The following is a 20,246-nucleotide window of genomic DNA, read 5'->3' as shown; positions in this document are numbered from 1 at the left end:
GAAGGCCCCTGGAGACCAATGGACCAGGGTGTCACCTTAAACAACTGTGGTGGTTAATGAACTTTGAAAGCTCTTCACAGGAAGCACTTTCGTCTACCATCAAGCAACAAGGAAATCACAGGCCTCAGGTAAGATAAATTAACCATTTATAAAGTGAGCACATTACATTTAAGGTTCCATATAAAATCCCTTCATCAAAATTTAAGCTGGGGCCTCCTGGTGGTGCAGGGGTTAAAGTCTCAGAGCTATAAAGCTATCACCAGCCACTGCAGCATGAGTTTGATCCCCAGATAGGGAGCTAACCCACATGGCGCAGTAGACCTCTCCTGCCTTGCCTGCTGCTCCCCTCAGCAGTGCATATCAGTAGATCCGCCAGTTCTGATCCCCACTCTGTCTCTGGTGAATCCTTTCACCCCCCACACCTCTGGCCTGGACCCCAGTTCTTATATGCATAAATAAATCTCAAAAAAAAAAAAAAAGAGTAAACTGGATCAGAAAAACACTTCACAAGACGGTGAGACAACACTGCCACCTTGTGTTTAAGTGTCTGCATTACACCCACCTTATGGCAAGAGAGGACACTTGGCATGCAACAGTTATAGAATATAGCTTTATTTATAGAATTTTACAAATAAAACATTTACAGTCCACATAAGTTATTTATTTTCTAATTTGTTCTCATAACACCTGAGTTATTTAAAAAAATACTGTGATGGAATTGCAGAACTGTAAAAGGAAAAATGAACAATAAAAACTTAACCTCTTTTGCAAAAATCAGACAACTTACTGGGTTTTGAGCAGATCTTCAGCATTCTGCCATCTCTTTGGAAGGATTTACTGAAAACAGATCTTTTGTAAAATCAAACAGAGCTTTCTTCAAAGCCATGGTGAGAGAGAAATGAGAGGAATCCCTAGGTTGACACTGGACACAAAAAATCTTTAGGGACAAGGACAGAAGGCCATTTGCATGTCATGGGTGATGAAGGCAGAGGTCCTGCTTCTGGGTGACCACTCCTGCATGTGACTTACACCTCTCTTGCTAAGGCTAATAAGAGCTGGTTCATCTGGGGAACGAGAGGTTGAAGATGCTAATGTCAAGGGTGAAAGTTCCTCAAACTTGCCATTCCTCAGACTTCTTATATGTACAAATGCTTAAAACAGCAAATTCAACACTTAAAAGTCAAAGAGAAATTGCTACACTTTCAATTCATGAGGCAAATCTACTGCCAGAAGCAATATACAATCAGTTGCATGAATGAGAGTCTCCGCCCCTCCTCAGCTCCAACTAGGACTGGCCTCTGGACCAATTACTGTTTGAAGAGAATTTCCCTTTGTGGCAACTGTCTAGAGAAGTCTAGTTCTTAACAGAGATGAGCAAAAAATGGGGAAGCACCCTGCTACTTCATTTTTCATGTTTTACTTTATCAAAGATTATATTTTTGCATTCTTCTCCTAAACTAGAAGCCCACTAACTCTAACTTAATGTTCTACTCCAAGAATAATGGTCTTTAGAAGGAATGACAGATCCATAGGGAATGCTAAAAAATGATAAATTTAATACATCATCAATATGAATTAAGGAAAGCAAAATCTTCTAAAGCCGTAAAGTTTGAGTGTTATTTTCTGGAGCTCCTGAAAGCAGTTTGAGAAAAACAAAACAGGAAAGACAAAGAGTCATTTTTCAAATGTAACTCATGATAATGACACGATAAAAAGTTCGATTCCAACATTCAAGGAATTGATTCTTTGGTAAAACTGGACCATAATCCTACCAGAAATTAGTCCTGATACTTCCTCTAGAATCTTGATAACTGAGAATTTTCCTTCTTCAGCCCATTCTCAAATCTATCAAAATCAACAAGCAAGATGGGAGAAAAACTTAGAGGAGCATCACCAGTCGTGAGTTCCTGCTCATGTTCTTTTTAAGAAAATTCCTGGTTTGAGGGATGTTCCCCAAGAAGAAAAAAAACAAAATAGATGCTGTGTTTAATTAGTGGGTATAGTGTTAAGTTCTTCTGTGCAAGAACAGAAACACACGCAGGTGTTGGCCTCGAGCCAGTGCTCAGCCACACACACGTCAGATTGCAAACACAGCCCCCAGGCTGCAACTGTGGGCACCACTAAGAAAGGCTTCTGGAGAGATCGGCTCCCCAAAGTGGCTAAAGAAACTCACATATCAATATGATAATAATAAATCAATTCACCTAGTGAACCTGGAGATCAGCTCCCCTCGAAGCCAGAGTTCCGAGGAGAGGGCTCCACAGTGCCTGAGGCTGGTCTACAGTCTCACAGATAAGCCTATCCATCCATTTTCTTAAGAGGATTAGAGCAGTTAATATTCAACACAACACAGGGTTTGCCCTTCCTTGGGTGGGGTAACCTATAGAGTGCCACTGAAAACCCATCGCAGAACAATCCATGGGTCTCCTGTTCTGCACACCCCTGCAGCACCCCAGTACTTTTATTTAAGGAACTAACAAATCCTACACTGTGTCTGCACTGATTTCATTCCTGATTACCCTTGTCTGAGAAGACCACGAGCTGCACTCCAGTTCTACGAGCCAACCTGCCACGTTGCAGCGGGCATGCTGACCCGGGCTGTCCATTTGTGCCATCTCCCCGCCAAGACCAGCCTTGGGAATGTGCTCAGAGTGTGCTTCTAGGGGGAGGCAGCAGAAAAGTCTCCCAGAAGATGCAAGTGGGGAAGGGGAGGTGGGAATCATGGCAAAACCGAGGGCTTGCAGGTCTCCCTTCTCTGCCTCTTGTTCTGTCTGTGTTAATCTGAAAGAAGGGGAGACCTGCATGACCAAAGCTACCTGCTAGTTCACCTGGACAGTCATGTCAGCAAGTACAGCCACAAAAGTGACACCCGGTGTCCCAATGCACAGAAGTCACCATCAGGACAGGACTCATGTGTGGCCTCCACTTCTGCACTCACGACAGGCCCTGCTTCTCCTGCCCACTCATCTGTCCCATTTCTCTTTGAGAGAACAGGCAACTGAATAAACTTTGAAAAAATAGGTGAATCCACTACTAAAGGGGTCACCTTGATGTCGAGGGTGCACATCAAGATTCATGGGCCCCAAACTATATTGACCCCGTGATAGTTCTAACCAGGTTATGACCACTGGGTGGGCAAAGGATTCAAAGTCTCTCTGTGCTGGTTGGATGAGAAAGGGCAGGATAACCGGAGAAAACAGGCTGGTCTTCGAAGCTATATTCGGGTTCCCGAGTCACTCTGAGAAAGAGGGAAAGGAGAGGAGAGGTCGACCTAGAGACTGGTTACCAGGGCAGCTTATTCCTAGGACAGAGCATTTTAAAAACAGCTGACATTTGAATGCAGGAATACAGTCCGTGTCAGTTTTGAATAGAACTGCCTCTTCCGAGGGGCTTTGTGAATGCAGAGTCCTCGGGCCAGGGCCTGGACAACCACAGGCCCTACCCAATCTGGATCTGCCCTGAATACATAGTGAGCACCAGCATGATGGTGAAACCAGTCAAGAGGCCCAGGTTCTGGATGACAAAGGGGACCAAGACGCTGCCCTTCCTTTCGTCCTCTTGAGAGACCTCATTCATCTCAGGGAACTGTGACAGAAGAGAAAACGAGAGAGTTATAGTTCCTTTCCGGACTTCCTAAGTTCAGGGCAGTCCAGTGCGCTATATACAGTACATCAAGTAACTGCTATACTACTTGTTATTATTCTAGTATTTGAAACAGTAACAAGTGTGTTATGCCAATTACTGCAATAGTCGATAATCTACACAACAGTATATAACTATTATCTAAGATATATAATGAACATAGATAGAATTGGTTTACAAAGAAAACTAATAATAGCCTCTAGAACTTGAGTATAGCTGCCTTTCTCCAAGGTGGTTACCACTATTTTACCACTGCTGAGGTCACACTATGTGAACAACTCTGGATGTGTCTAGAAATTGGTTAAAAATAGTGGCTTTGGTAAAAATAAACCTTTTATGCTGGACTTCAAAAACACTTGAAAAAAATCTTTGCTACCAAAATGATGTCACATCTTTGGGAAATTGAGTGACTGTGTCGGGGGCCAGAAAGGAGACCTTCTAATTCAAGTAAAACTGGGGCGGGCTCCACACAGGATGAGAGAACTACAGTGCTTTCATGGGGTGAGTCTGGACGGTGGAGCTCAGCTACTGTCATTTCATCAAAAACACTATTTTCAGAAGATATGGAAAAATATCAGGCAAACATGCCAAGAACATGTCATGCCAACAAACATGAAAGGAAATCAACCTTGTTAGTCATGCAAAAGCTGTAACAAATCAGGTATTTCACTGGCAAATTCAAAATGTGGTTATACCAAAATATATGGTTAAACCAAATGCTACAGGCATAAGGTACTTTCAGACATTGCCAATGATGCAGAAAGATTAAGCCCTTTCAGAAAGAAATCTGGCAATACATATTAAAAACCTCAAACTGGGCTTCCCTTCTGAGACAGCAATTCTAGTTCTGCAGAAGGTACAGCCTCTTGCCTAATACCACCACTGAAAGGGTACTTTTAAGATGTATGCAACATGAAAAATGTCGATGATATACTAAGGACAAAAACAAACCAGGATAGGGCCTCCCTGGTGGCGCAAGGGGTTAAGCACCGCACTGTGAAGCAATCTGCAGCCTCTGCAGGCATCCGGGGATCCCCGGCCAGCCAGGGAGCAACCCACATGGCAAAGGAGACCTCTCCTGTCTCGCCCACTGCTCCCCTCAGCAGTGTATTTCAGTCAGTCTGCCTGTTCTGTTCCCCACTCTGTCTCTGGTGAATCCTCTCACCCCCACCCCCCGCACCTCTGGCCTGTACCCCAGCTTTTGTATGTATAAATAAACCTTTAAAAAAACCAACAGGATATAAAATTGTATTTTCAGTGTGATTACAGGTTATTAAAAAGACAAAATGCACTGAGATTAAAAAAACAAAACCCATAAAACAACACCAAAGTGATGGTGTTTTAGGGGAGATTATGGGTAATTTTCTTCCCTTCTTTCTCTCCCTCTTTCCTTCTTTTCATTTATCCATAAATACATTCTATAATATTTAAGTAAGGACCCTGGAGTTGACTTTAATCATTGTCTTTAATTACATATGCTAATAGGAACACAAAGTTTTCCTTCTTTAAAATCTGATGTCTCCTTCAAAAGCACTAAATTCACCTGAAGTAGGTGAATTGCATGGTATGTGAATGATTCAGCAATAAAGTTGTTATTAGAAACAAACTAATGTCCTCTAAGCTTCAGTTCCTGACGTAATAATCCAATCTAGCCTTGCCTCCATGGCATAAACTACAGGAGACTTACCATATCGGCCAGGGCAATATACAAGAACATCCCTCCAGCCAGCGCAAAGATCCAGTTGGCAGAGAAGTGGCTGCCGGCCAGGATGCCAAAGGCCAGACCCACGTAACAGCAGCAGGCAGAAAGGAAATTGAAGAAGAGAGCCTGCTGGATGCTCATCCCAGCATTGAGCAGAATGACAAAGTCTCCTGTGGAAAGAGAACAGAGACCGGCTGAAGGCAAACTGCTGAGGTGATGGATAAAGCTTGGGTGACAATCAGGTCATGCCCAGACTCAAGACAACAGTGACATGGCCAAGGAACTCTCATCTCCATTTTTAGTTGTTTTCATTTATAAAACTGGCTCTCTACTTCTAGCTCCGAGGCTGAACATTTTCAAAAAAGGTGACCAACTAGCAATAGCTTCCTTTCTCTGGATTGAGGGTGAAATAAAAGGAGCTTCCTCCCTCACAAGGACAACAAATGTTGTATTTGGAACAAAACTGAGATTGAGAGAAGTCAAGTAATTTGTGGAAGGTCACCAGCCAGTAAATGGCAGCAAAGCTAGGATTTGACCTTGAGTCTCTGAAGTGCAGGCTTTTAACATTGCCTCCAATAAAGCTCAGGAGCTCCTGCTGCTTCCGCCCAGACTTCCAACATGCAGCGAAGTGCTCAGTAGTTTGATAGGCCCTAAGAGATGACCTATATTGAGTATTTAGAATAGTGCTGATTAGTTACAATAAGCTTTCTGAAGTAGGGCAGAGGGCAGCAAGTACTCAGCCACATAAGGACACCGGTGGGACAGGGGTGCATGCTTACCCAGCTCATGTGGGAACTCCTCACAGAGGATGGCCACTGAGGTGCTGACGCCTTGAAAAACAGACACGGTGAAGGAGGCCCCGATGGCCAGGCCATCGATGAAATTGTGGAGGCCATCACTGAGGGTGATCATCCAGGCCAGAGTGCCGATGTCAGAATAGCGGACGCCCTTCAGCCAGTAACAGGCGCTCTGGGAAGCCTGCAAATCCTATGAGAAAGGCCAGGCCCATGGCCCTCAGGTCAGAGGCGAACCAATAACCTTCAAGGCAGACTGAGTCATCAAGGCCACTTATTGCTTAGCAGACCCCACTGAGAAGTGGCTGTCCCACTGACCTGGACAGAGAGCGAGCCCACGATGACCTTCTCGTCCATCACCGGGGCGTTGCCATCCGGCTCACCGCTGCAGTGCTGAGGAATCATGTGGTCTAGATCTCCATTCTGCAGTTTCTCTGTCACCCCCTCTTCCTGGTCCTTCTTGGAAGGAAGTGTCTCAGATGCATAATGGCTGTGTCCCTGGTGATGCTGGAGGGGATGCGGGGGGGGGGGGGTCAGCATGACACTCCCCAAACCACCCACTGAGCACCCACTCTGAGGAAGTGCTCTAAGCACTGGAGGAGACCTCATTCCCACCATCCGAGAAAACACAAGCAGGCAACGTGTAAGAAGCCTACAGAAAGCTGCTCTAAAAAGCTGAGCCAGGGCCTCCCTGGTGGCGCAGCAGTTGAGCGCGGGGTTGCGAAGCTGCCCGCAGCCTCTGCAGCACCAGTTTAATCCCCGGCTGCTCCCTGGCCACTGGAGGAGGGTCCCACATGGCGCACAGACCTCTCCTGACGCCCACTGCTCCCCTCAGCAGTGTACTTCGGTCCTTCTGCCTGCTCTGCTCCCCACTCTAGCTCTGGTGAATTCTCTCACACTCCCATGCTTCTGACTGTACCCAGTGTTTGTATATATAAAATAAATAAATAAATAAATAAATAAATAAATAAATAAATAAATAGAAAGCTGAGCCAGGGTGACAGCAGGGCATGGCAGAGGACAGGTATTCCTGGAAGGCCACACTGCCCTGTGTTAAGCTCCTCCCCTCCCTTTGCAATGGCTAATTTCATCCAATTTAGCAACTATTTAGGGGATTACCATATACCAGATACCAAAGAGCTTTTTTTGGCAATTTTACAACAAACAATCCTATTTCTTTTCTTTTTTTTAATTTTTTTTAAAAGACTTATTTATTTATGCGTACAAGAACTGGGGCACAGGCCAAAGGTGTGGAGGGTGAGAGGATTCACCAAAGACAGAGTGGGGAACAGAACAGGCAGACTGACTGAAATACACTGCTGAGGGGAGCAGTGGGCAAGCCAGGAGAGGTCTGTTGTGCCATGTGGGTAGTTCTCTGGCTGGGGATCAAACTTGTGCTGCAGTGGCTACAGATAGCTTCACAGGTTGCGTCTTAACCCCTTGCACCACCAAGGAGGCCCTAATCTTATTTCTTTGCAGCCATATTCCATACATGCTGAATGTAGGCATCACCCCACCCCCCTCACCACAAGCCCAGCTCCTAAAGGCAAAAGGGCATATAAGGAAATAACCTAGATAAAACCAATGCGGATAAATTATTGCCTCATAAAAGGCCAGACCTGGCTTCTCATCCGCCCTCAAACCCTGCTAATAATATCCTTGTGAGGTGACATGGGATAGATCTCTAACCATGAAATTTGTGGATTTTAATCCATGGCAGAGACTACCATGGAAGCTCGCTGTGTTGAGGGAACACTACTACCAAAATGCAGACCTGCTTTGAGATGCATGCTGCCCCAGCAGCATTCCCTTTATCAGCAACTGGGCCTCACCTCATTTTTCTGCTTAAGAAGCATCTTCAAGATCTTCTCTGTGAAAAAGAAAAGATAAAAGCCCCCAAACACCACTGCAGACTTGGAGACATAATAATCTTCCAGAGGGTTGAAACCAAAAGCCTGTGGACCCAGGGGGAAAAAAAAAATGAGTTTAAGAAAATAATCTTCACTGGTCCCCTCTCATCTCTTAGTCACTTCCTCTCAGGAAGGAGAGATGCCTGGAGGCCTGGGCCACCTACTCATCCCCTTTCCAGCCAGAGGTTGCCTGCATGTCTATGTACATTATGAGATCGACTAGGTTTTCTCTCCAGCTTATTTTCTGATGCAAAAGACAGCTCATCTTCAGGAAGAACAGCCCTTTTCTGTGTTTAATAACACCTCAGTCTTCATCTATCTTGTTTTGTGTACTAGAGGGGCAGACTCTGCTGGTAAATTCCATGCTTAAGGAGAAGACGCTGCATTTTCACTGTTGTCTAGTGTCCTTGGATGATCTGCTCATGAATGCAAAGGGAGATGGTGTAATTATACTTTCTAAAATAGGAAATCCATTCCCCAGTACGAATTGTGGCATCTTCCTGACCACAGACCTCCCAGTTGACCACAAAGCCGAGAAAGCAGACTGTGTTCCTGCATGTGTCAATTTTGGGGGTTTTGGGTTCTTTCTGAAAATTTCACTTATTATAAGGAGAAAACAAGCAAAACAAAAGAACCCATGCAGAAGAGGGTGAGAGTAGGAAACAGAGCATTCCACCTCAGTGATGCTCTTGATTGTGGTAGGGCCTGCAATTTGGTTTACAGACAGAAACAGGCCTTGAATAAAGTCCAGCCTCCTTGTGAACAGACGTGTAAATGTGACACCTACAGGGAACGCTGAGCTGCTCAAATGGTTCTTCTTTCTGTGATAAAGGGACGAAAATGAGATTCCCTACCTCCTGCTTATAATTTTTTGAGACACAGAAAGCCAAGTTCTAAAGTAGAAAGGACATAATTGGGTCAACTTTCCAAGGGAGTCAAATCTTAGTAAAAAATGAAGTGAAAACAGTAACTAATAGCTCTCTACAAGAAGCCAGGGAAGACGGCAGAGCACAGAAGCATTGCTTTAGGAATCATCCTGGCCTCGCCTCAACTGCGCTACGTCCAGGCCTGTCAGACCTCCCAGGAGGAAGTGACCCGGGCTTGCAGGTCTGCTGCAGAGACAACAGCAAACCAGACGAAGCTTCTCCAAGGCTGACTGCCAACACTTCCAAGACCGAACTCCCTCCGCTGTGGAGGATTTTCTCTTAGCCACGGCGAAAGGGCGTAAGTGCCGTTACCAAATGGGAAGTCGGCCTTTTATTTGGATTGTTTGTCCCCAAATGCCCTGCTGAGGAGACCTGATCTTCCCAGTGAGCCCTAAGAATTCTGTTGATGTGTTTGATGTTTCTCTGTGCCCAGAGCCGCAAAAGGGGAGCTATAAACTCTCCATCTTTTCATCCACAGTTACAGGTCACATCATTGTCATGAGGTCAGTCCTATTATTTCCTCCATTTTAGACAGGAGGTAACAGAATTGCCGAAGGTCATACACTTGCTCACAGTGGGGCTGGATTTGAAGCCCAGCTCTCAACCCTAAAGCCCTGCGCTGCCCTTCTGAGCTCAAGCCTAAGACTTAGCTTCATTTTCCGAAAGGAAGAGGACTTCCTTTCCATGCCTTCCTTCTAAGTGGAGGGTCCTCCCGCTGGGCCCCGCGGCGCCCCCAGGAGACAGCGTGCTCCCGTGTGAGCTCCTAGCTTGCCATACCTCCGGGATGAGTTGGAAGAGGGCGTTGGAGTAGAGGGTTCCAATCGCCAGAGCTATGAAGTAGAGCAGCAGCCTCTTGTAAAAAGTCTTCTTCATGAAGGGCACCACGCTGGCCCCCATGAGGGAGCAGAGGGAGATGACAGTCACACAGAGGAGACCGTATCCCCACACTGCCGTCGGGGAGAGCCAGCCCACCCCGGGACAGGGAGAAGGCCGCGAGGCACAGTGGAGGGAAGAAGGCGGAGTGGATGGGGAAGCAACAAGGGAGGTTTTGGTAGAGATTAACAAAGGAAACACAGAAGGAAAATCAGAGAGACAGCAGGGAGGGAGAGAGAAATAGAGAATTTGTTAGTGATTCAAGTCTGATGAAATTTCCTTCAATCAAGTTTCAATTTATTAATTTTTTAATAAAAGAAAAAAAAAATGAGGAGGAATTCAGGGTGACCTTGGAACCCTGTCCCATTTCTTTGGTGGCATCTGTGTCTGCCAGCTGGTGTGACTGGCGGGACAGGGTGTTCCCTCATCACACCTCTGAGGTGAGTGCGGGCCTTTCCAGAGGCCACCTGGGGCAGACTTTGGACTCTGAGGCTCTCTTATCCAGGAACGAGCCAGGGAGACTGTGCTGGTGTGTTTGTTTGCACATCTGTTCCGCACTGCCTGGGCATGCACACAGAATCTGGACTTGACTTGGTGGCTTTGTGTGAGGTACAACAGACCCAAGTGCGGGAAGAAGGGACGGAAAACATGAACCGCCTCATGATGATAAAATTCAGTTTCTTCACTTCTTAGGATTTTTTTTTTTCTGCTTGTGTTGTTTGCTCTATTTGCTTTGGGAGGGCACTAGCAGAGAGAACAGAGTTCCAAAATCACCCGTCACAAAAACGTTTCCTCCATTTTCTAGTGTCACACACTCCGGGCAGGGCAAAACTGAGCCAGGACTAGGTGTGCCCTGCGACACAGGGGCGGAGCATGTACAATTATTGTATTTCCATTCAATAGGCAACAAGGTATTTCATCCCAAATCTTTAAAAAATTAATAAATTAAATATCTGGAGCTGAAAAAAAAGTAGCCCAAGATGAGGCCTCCCCCTTAGAGTGTTAGCTAGGCACACATGGATTCTGAAACAACATGGCAAAGGTTCACCGTGCACCAGATTTTCCTTTCTAACTATGAAGGAGCAGGCAAGTCCTGGACATCTCCTCTGACATCTTTTCTTGGGGGGGGAGTCTTTGCTGGGGAGGCCGCCAACATGGTCTCTATCTCCCAAAGGCGGGAGGCCTGAACTGCCTGCGGTGGGTCCTGCCCGCGCCGGCTGGGTGGAGAGGTGGTCACCTTGGGTCTTATTTTTTTAGCTCCTCAGTCACCACAATTAAAAAACAAAATCACACATTTCAAAACAGTCAAGTAAGGGCACCAGGAAGTCAGTCTTATCAGGAAAAAGTCAAGATGCAAGGCATGAAGGAATGAACACCCTTTCTCCTTTATTTGGTGATTTTAACTTTATTTTTGTGAAGTAGACGTTGGTCTTTGTTTGGTTCTCTATGTTATAAGTTATGGGCTGCTTTAAATGTAGCACCAGGGCCTCTGCTTAGAAGAGAGGGCCCTGGGCAGCAACTGAGGAAGGGGACTGAGGGACCCCCAGCAGAGAGGGCGACCACTAAAAGCCTTGCACCTGACCTCACCCGAAGAGACCAGAGGCAAATCTGGTGCCCCGGAGTGAGAGAAGGCCTTTGAGATCCAGAGTAAGGTCATTTGTGTTCCTTGAGAAAATGAAGAAGTTAATTTTTCAGGTGGCTAGTTGTCAGGGACGGGCGGGCGTCAGCTAGGGACACCCCAGGGAAAGAGGACGCGCACATTTCTGTTCTACTGCACCTCTGGGATGAGCTGGAAGAGCGCGTTAGAGAGCAGCGTTCCAATGGACAGGGCGATGAAGTAAGTGAGCACACGGCTGAAAAACGCTTTCTCCGTGCATGGCAGGACGAGGACTCCCAGGAGAGAGGCCAGGTTAATCAGTGAGACACTGAGGAAACCAAAGCCCCACACTGTGGAGGAACAAGAACAGACGAGGGCCTCTGTTACCAAGGGTAGGGGCGCTCAGGCTAGCCTGGGAGGCCTGTTCAGATTCGCCTGCGATCAGGGCAGAGACCCACCACCCAGTAATAAATATTGGTTGAATCTGCCTCTTACTGGGTACTGGGAGAAAGGCTAAAAAAATACATCAAAGTTGCTAAACAAAAGGAGTTTACCTTTTGGGTGGAGGTTAAAAACAATGGAGGGTTTAACAGTCTGGGAGTTAATAATGGCAGCTGGCAACAACGGGGGGGACGCTTGTGCAGGTGGCCAGGGCTGGGAAGCATACCTGCACTGCACCCCATGATTTCAACAGGGCAATCACTGTAGGCCTAGGGAATCGGGGACACACTGTAGGCCTAGGGAATTGGGGACACTGCTGATCACGGTTAAGTCCACTGCGGCTGGAGCAGAGGTGCCCGGCAGAGGAGAGGGAGAAGCATGAAAGGCAGACTTGGTGAGGTTTTAAATGAGAAACTAAAAACCAAGGTGGAGCTCCCTTGTGGTTTAATAAAAACTAAAAAGGCAAAGCAATCAAAAAAAAAAGCATCCACAGGCTGGTCCAAAGGTACCACACCACACAGTCACCAGCCACACGGCTGCCCAGAGCACAGCAGTAAGCACAGCCTCACAGCAGCTGGCTGAGCGTGAGGACAAGCATGGGAACAAGACTCACCTTCCACTGCACTTGGCTTCCCCTCTTCTGTCTGCTCATTCTCCTCATTCTCCTGGTTCTCAGAGGAGCAGGCCCGGGAGTCTAGCTGCTGGAGGATGGTGGGGCAGAATTTCTGGAAGTCACTCTTTCCGATCCTCAACTGGTCACTGAATTCGTGGGCAGCAAAGAGGTCTCCAGAACTAAAGCACTGAAACAAAGTGGGAGGGGGCAGGACACCTCTTAGAACCCGGCCACACCTTGCTCTGTAATAAGGGCAACTCACTCTTCCAAGAGGGAAAAAAGAAAGAGAAGATAGAAATGCCCAAATTTGGGGCAATTTGCAGACTATATCTCTAGGGATGAGGCAAAGTAATTCCTAAACTTGAAAAACAGATGTCATTGCAGGAATCAGTCACCTAGCCAAAGTCACTCACCATATGCACACCCCTTTGAGGAGGAGTTCTGGAAACAACTGAATTCTAATCAGTGATTAGGGTGTGGTTTCTGGAACAAAGGAGTCTACTTGCATAGCTGAAGACAAAGCTTTATCCAGACACTATCTGGCTGAACATCACAATACCCCTGGAAGCTGTAAGGTTAAAATGCAGACTTCAGACCCTTTCCAGAGATCTTGAGCACTGGCGCCCATAGGGGAATATGTCTGTTTTGGTTATGCAGTATAGTCTCCAATCTAAAGAATGTGTTGGGAGGGAGATCTAAAGATTCAAAGTCAGCTATGAGCAAGCACCTCGGGCTGACCAGTGGGCATGAGTTCTCAGGCCCCTTGGGAGGGCCCTCAGACAACATTCCTCAAGGACTGCATTGTACTTTTTTGGGTTCATGTGGGTCAGTCTCTAAAAGAGTCAGTCTTCTGGGTGTGTTTCTGAGTCTACAGAACCCCCTGGGGTCAGGTACAGTGGCATCGAGGGGTTCTGTGTGCTGCCACGTGATCTCTCTAGATTCTCCAACCACTTGATCTCTCTAGATTCTCCTCTCCTTTAAGGTGAAGCCCCAGGACACCCCACCCTAGAAGCTTCTGTATCTATTCTACTGCAAACTGGTCGTCCTTATTTTTAAACCCTACATTTAGAACTTCATTTTAATATCAGATAACTGTCTCAGTTGGTTAAGCTCCTATCTTGACAGTAAACTCCCTAAACATGACTCATCTTTCTCTATTTCTCACAACAGTGAGCACTGGGAACAAAGTAGATTAAATATAAAGATGTTGCTGCCTGACATACTTGGCTGCTACAAATAACCCCAGACTCTGATTGGCCAAGAAGATATGGTCCCTCAACTCACTGAGGGACCCTCGGTATTTTCTCCTAGCAAATGAAGATTTTCCACCTGTACCTAGAGGTACTGCCAGGCTCACCTGAGATAATGGGCAAAGGCCTTTGTAAACTGTAAACTCTATTAGAAATAGGTTAAAAAGAGTAAATAGGAACCAACCCCCAAAACAGGACCTATGCTAAGTCCCACCAAGGCTAATCTAACCACAGTTAACCACTCCCAGGGGGTGGAATTTTAAACCAATCTGTCTAGAGATTCCATTAACACTAGTGAGGTACCTTGCCAGATAAGACTCCCTGCCTTGCCTTAAGGGAAGGTAACCTTGCTGAAATAATCCCATTAACACCCTCATCCCACTCTCCTGCCATTTTGGGCCTCCCGGGTGGCTCAAGGGGTTAAGACACAAACTATGAAGCTGCCCGCAGCCTTTGCAGCACAAGTTCAATGCCCGGCCGGCCAGGGAGCTACCCATATGGCGCAGCAGACCTCTCCTGACTCGCCCGCTGCTCTCCTCAGCACTGTACTTTGGTCAGTCTGTCTGTTTTGTTCCCCACTCTGTCTATGGTGACTCCTCTCCTCTCACCCCCCTGCACCTCTGGCCTATATCCCAGCTCTTGTATGCATAAATAAATAAATCATAAAAAAAAAACAAAAAACCTGTCCATTTTACCCAACCTCTGGGAGCACCCTTCCACTGGAGGCAGCCATGAGTCCAAATTGACTCAGATGAATTTTTAAATAAATATTAGCTGTCCCAGCCTGGGAGCTCCAGCTTACCTGCAGATCCAGATGATCCCTGCACAGCTCTCAGAGAACCCCCACTTTCCATGACCCTTCAGTAAGGGTTTCAAACACCCACCCAGGAGGCCAGCCTACAGACTCAGACCTACCAGCTCAAACTTACCCACCCTGATCTGCTCAGCTCCATGCCCAACTAGACTGTGAGCCCCCCACACCCCCAGGGCAGAGACAGGACCCAGCAGAGCCAAGGGGCCTTACTGTGGAGAGGTTCCTCTGTCCCTGCACAGGCTGGCTGATGTTATCCCGGCCCACTCCCACATCCAGGTGGTTGAGTAGGGCCTTTAGCTCCTGCAGGGTGAGACTCTCCCCATCCCCATAACGATGCATGAGATCCTGCAGGAAAGAGGCTGCACTGATGGCCGGTGTCCCCGTGGACACAAGCTGAGCCTCAGGAGTGATGGTCCATATGCAGAACAGCGTCAGCAGGAAGCAGCTGGGGAAGGCTGGGTGTAGCTTCATGGTGCCAAACAGACCTGGAAGAGCATAAAGCTATAAGGACACAGCTCAAGAAGCCCTCTTCTCCTCCTGCTCTCCTGGGCAGTCAAGTTCCAAACAGAATCCCCTCTCAGACTCCGGAAGTATCAAGGCTGACCCTTCACCCCTTCTCTAAGGTGGCTGCTTAGTTCTTTTAGAGATAGTAAAATAGTCATGATTATAAACGATTTCTTACCTGAAAATAACTTTGCTTTAAAATAATAAGGAAAGGGGAATTTGCATAAAAGTATGAATGAAAAAACTGGGCATGAGTCCCTAAAATGAGGATGGGTAGATGGGAGTGATAACTAATCTGTCTACTTCTGTGTATATTTGAAATTCCCTAAGATTAAGTTATCTGGGGGAAAAAACAAAACACTACAACTAAAAGGGGGGAAATAGACTGGGAGAAATTACACTATCAACCAAGACAAAGGTTATTGTTTTTTAAATTTTTTTTTTAAGATTTATTTATTTATACAAGCACTGGGTACAGTCAGAAGCACAGGAGGGTGAGAGAATTCACCAGAACCAGAGCAGGGAACAGAACAGCAGACTGATGAAATATACTGCTGAGGGGAGCAGCGGGCGTGGCAGGAGAGGTCTGCGTGCCATGTGGGACCTTCGCTGGCGGCCGGGGATCAAACCGGTGCTGCAGAGGCTGCAGGAAGCTTCACAGCCCAGCTCTCAACCGCTGCGCCCCCAGGGGAGGCCCGACAAAGGTTATTTTTATGCTGTCTAAATATGAAAAATACTCAATATCTCTGCTTGTTTAAAAAATGCAAACTTAAAGGCTGGACCATACTATTTTGTTGTTTACTAAAACAGGTTTGTATATGTATATAAAACCAAATGTTACTGAGGTTAGTGTGGTATTGCTGATGGCTACAAAATGATAAAACACTAGGTAACATTTAAATCATTCCAAACCTACTTCTAGATATATACTAAGAGAAGCAACCCAAAAGCACAAATGCTATGGCCAAGTGAGTTAAGACTTACGATAGCATGAAATTGTGTCCAATAATATAAAATGAGAACCATAGAATTAATGCTACATAACAAAGAACTGAGAAGGAACAGAGGAAAATGAATTTAAGAGAGCAATTGATTTGTTAATCATTTCCTTTAGTATAGTTATATTTTAATTAGTGAAACTGTTAGGGGGAAATGATGTCATGGGGGTTGCTCTACAACAAAACCAAAGCCTGGGGTGTGATGCTTCCCAGGGGCCGGCTCCACCTCCCAGCCTTTGCCTGTGACCAGAGAGAGGAGTGGTTTAGAGAGGGTTTGTTTGCATCTTGACCCTGTTACTAGCTGTGTGATCTCAGGCAAGTAGTTACTGAGCCAATGTCAACATCCTTGACCCCAGGCAGCAATGCAGCTCACCATTCTGACAAGCGCTCCGAATCAGCGCTAACTAGACAGTTGAGCATGGGTGGGTTGCTAAACCTCTCTCTACCTCAGTTTTCTCACCTGTAAAATTCATAACAGTCTCCCTGATTATTGTGAAGATTTATGATGTGAGCTTTGGCACGTCACCGAAAAAGTGCCTAAATGATAGGAAGCATGCAATAAATTGTGGCTATTACAGGACTTATAATTAGTATGGTTCCTCCACTTTGACTCTATTTCAGCCCAGATACTAAGCTGCTAATAGAAACCTGGAGCAGCCTGGCAGCTAATTGAAAGGTCGATGCAGGGGCCAGGAATGAGGAAGCCCACATAGAAAAAGACAAGATGACCCTGACACCAGGACCACTGATATCATCAAGCCTAAACTAAAGCCATAAACAGGGGAAAACAACTCGGCTCCACCCAAAACAACTTAGTTCCACCTAAACCTGTTTCCCCCCTACCAACCCAGTTTTCCTGCCTGACCTCTCCTCACCCCATAAAAGAGACATCTCTCCTCACAACGGGAGCGGCTTCCCGGACCCCCACCTTGGGTCTGTGAGGTCCGCCTGGGGCGCAATAAAATTTTCCCTTCCTTTGAGAAATTTAGCCTGGCTCTCCTTTTCTTTACTCTGCCGAACCTTTCACTAATTACTCCAGCCTACAGCTCACACACCACAGAAGTGCCCTACCACCAACGCACCCGGGGAACATTCTAGGCTTTAAGTTCCACAAAACGGGGGCATTAGAATTGAGGCCACAAAACAACACTCTCCAATGGAACATGCTTTGAATCACAGAAATGGAGAGATGAGGCACCAGCAAAAAATGATGGGTTTGTAAAAGCAGGACTTTGAAACAAACAACTATCCACCATGAGTGAAAAGTTAAATCATGGCGAGTGGGTGGGATCTTAGGTCAATACCCACTTTACGAAGAAAGCTGTTCTCCACTGGCATCTATGCAAGGTGTGTGTAGAGAGTCAAGATGAGGGCAGGGAAGGCTGTGTGGACTTGGACAATAGAGGCGAAAGGGGGACAGATCTGCCAGTGCCAAGCACTCTGCACTCATTAAGCCCTGGGTCCCTTGGACATGCACAGAATTCTGCCTGTCTCTCCCAGTTTCCATCCACTTCGGTAAGCACCCCAATCCAGTCATAAGATGCACAGAAGACTCAGGCAAGGGAACCTCCCAGGTATGTACGCCTCAGAGGCCAGGCTTGTACAGGGGGTTCCTTCTGGAGAACAACTTCAACTTTATTCACAAACGTATCTGGAGCAACTTCAGAGCACCCATACACAAGCATTTCACGAGAGGGATGCCCAAGGCAATTTCAGCAGCTTTACCTGGGACTCCTGGGGCGGCCAGCACGCATGAAGCATTTGCTCTCTGCTGACCCAGTGGTGCCTCAGGCCCCAGCATGGCTCCTATAGCAGCTGGTGAGGTCCAGGACCCGGGCGTGCTGGGGGCAGTGTAGCTTCTAGGCTCAACCAGAGGGAAAGCAGACAGGGGCCACTCCCACATGGCTTCTCCTCTCTGCCCCCAGCATGGGTGCCCTCACCTCTAGGAAAATGCTACAGGTTCAGTGGTGCCCTCAGACAGAGTAGTTCCTACAGGGTGCAGAGATTCAGCAGAGAGTCCTCCAGTCCAGGCTGACACTGGAGACTGGACCCACTTTGGGCTGGTCAACTGTGGGTGTAACTTGGAAACCACGTTGGGTGCGAAACTGTTATAGGGCAGCCCCAACACAAAACGGGGTGCCTGACTGTGGGTCCTCACCCGTGCGCTTAAAAGGACTTATCAATGCTCTACTGCAGGCACACGCGAAAGGTTAATAAAAGGTTTATTTACAAGGGAAGGGCAAATGAGGAAATGTACAACTCAGGGAGAAAAGTGGGAGACAAAGTTTTAAATGCGTCCTACCCGATCCGCCGACCTGGAATCCCAAATGGCGCTCTGAGAGCTGGCCGCGAGTCAGGAGCCGTGAAGCCAGGAGGCGAGTGACAGAGCGAGAGCCCCCAAGGCCCACGTGTTTGGTTTTTATACCCAACCTGGATGCTTAACTCCACCCTCAGGTCCCAGCAATCTTCCCTTTGGTGGTGATGGGATTTGTCTTTCCCAATGTCTTGATGGCTTTGGTCTGGAGTGGGGGTGGGGTCCACAAAGCCTGCATGGAATTAGCTCAGAACATCCTTTCCCCCTAACAAGGGGAGTGTCTGCAAGCCACAGGAGGCCAGTGAAAAGTCCTGGCCTTGGAGTTACTATGGACACTTCAACTCCAAGTGCCTGGCTTTTGGCAGACATGAAAAAGGAAACTTCTGCTCCACTGGAGATTTTTTTTCTTTATTCTTTCTTTCTTTCTTATTGAGATAATATTGGTTTACAACACCATATATGACTTAGGGGTACAGACTAACCCCTCTTCAGATCTCTGTTACCACATCATGCCCACCACCCAGGGACCCATAATTCTCTACATACACTGGGCCCCTCCCCTCTCAATCCTTCCTATCCCCATCCTCCCAACTCTGGTCACCTCAAGTCTATAGTCAGGTTGCTAGGTTCTGATTTGGTTTAGTTTCTCTGTCCCTTGTTTTATTTCTCTATATTCCTTTCACATGAGTGTAGTCATCCGGCTTTCTTTCTCCCTCTGATTTATTTCTACTTAGCATAATCCCCTCCAGTTCCATCCAAGATGCAAATGGCAAGATTCTTTCTTTATATAGCTAAGTAGTATTCCATTGTGCAAGTATACGTCATTTTCTTTTCTTATGATAAAAAAAAATTTATCTTTAGAATTAGCCAGCTGGACTCAATTTAGATGTTCCCAATTTTGCTGGCAACATTCAAAGCATCATAGTCAGGAGCCAGAGGAACATATGCTTTCTTCTCTTCACCAGATCTGAACAAGGTGTTGACCTTGATGTTGTCAAGGTCACAGACCTTCTTCAAAATCTGTCTGTTCTGGTGCTTGGGGGGAGCTGACATCACCAAGCCTGTTTCTCCTGAAGGTGCAAGGTCTTGGGTCATCAAAACATGGGTGATCTGTAATTTCTTTTGTGTGTGTGAATGCTTTTCAGCACTATTGTCTGGACCTTTGAAATTTTTGCCAAGGCTTTGGTTTTGGGAGGGGCATCTCTGAAAAAGACCACGTCTTTTAATGCACTCATCTAACTTGGCTATTATAAATAGTGCTGCAACGAACACTGGCATGCAAGTATCCCTTCAAAATATTGTTTTTGTGATCTTCATGTAGATATCTAGGCGATTAGCATTGCTGGATCATGTTAGATCAATTTTTACTATTTTGGGAAACCTCCATACTGTTCCCATAGGGGCTGGACCAATCTACATTCCCACCATCAGTGTATGAGGAGGGGTCCTTTATATCCACACTTGTTTCTAGTCTTTTTGAAATGGGTCAGTCTCACAGGGGAAGGTGGTCAAAATTTTTTTTTTCTTATCTACAACACAGTCATTTCTTAGGAAATGACTCTGGAGGAAAGACAAGAGGAAGAAAACATATACAGCTCTTGGCACACATGGATGGAGAGGTGGGCAGGGGTCCCCAGCTGCAGGAAGAAGCCATGAGAACAGGAGGGCCCCATGGGGCCACTCCAGTCCTCCCAGAGAGCTGAGCCAACTGCCTGCAAGGACATCTTCCAGGAGTGGTGGGAAAAGCAGGCCATGAGCAATCTGGACAGAGACAAAGGCTCAGTGTGCTCTTGGCTCAGAAGACCAGGCTCTCCCACTGAAGAGAAGCTGGAGCCTCTCCACCCCTTTGTTCACTTGGCTCAGCTTCA

General features: G+C 46.7%; 1 protein-coding gene across 2 annotated transcripts in view; it reads right to left on the bottom strand.

Moving 5' to 3' along the window:
- Positions 1-582: 582 nt before the first annotated feature.
- The window catches only part of SLC39A14 (solute carrier family 39 member 14), a 46,468-nt gene continuing 26,804 nt past the window's right edge, over positions 583-20,246 (bottom strand). The window contains exons 2-9 of one of the 2 annotated variants that reach the window (XM_037495620.2): positions 14,773-15,047; positions 12,499-12,685; positions 11,625-11,794; positions 7,971-8,093; positions 6,457-6,645; positions 6,124-6,331; positions 5,330-5,514; positions 583-3,585 (exon numbers count right to left, since the gene is read on the bottom strand). In XM_037495620.2, the coding sequence (XP_037351517.1) occupies positions 3,439-3,585; positions 5,330-5,514; positions 6,124-6,331; positions 6,457-6,645; positions 7,971-8,093; positions 11,625-11,794; positions 12,499-12,685; positions 14,773-15,033 (1,470 nt within the window). In that variant the 5' untranslated portion in view covers positions 15,034-15,047 and the 3' untranslated portion in view covers positions 583-3,438. Of the gene's footprint in view, positions 3,586-5,329; positions 5,515-6,123; positions 6,332-6,456; positions 6,646-7,970; positions 8,094-9,751; positions 9,922-11,624; positions 11,795-12,498; positions 12,686-14,772; positions 15,048-20,246 lie in introns of both variants that reach the window. The other variant, XM_037495619.2, reaches the window with a different exon arrangement.

The sequence above is a fragment of the Talpa occidentalis genome, unplaced genomic scaffold (assembly GCF_014898055.3).
Source record: "Talpa occidentalis isolate TD23 unplaced genomic scaffold, MPIMG_talOcc4v2.1 talOcc4.8, whole genome shotgun sequence".
Taxonomy (NCBI): domain Eukaryota; kingdom Metazoa; phylum Chordata; class Mammalia; order Eulipotyphla; family Talpidae; genus Talpa; species Talpa occidentalis.
The sequence above is the reverse complement of the archived record's forward strand: the minus strand, read 5'-3'. Positions and strand labels throughout refer to the sequence as shown.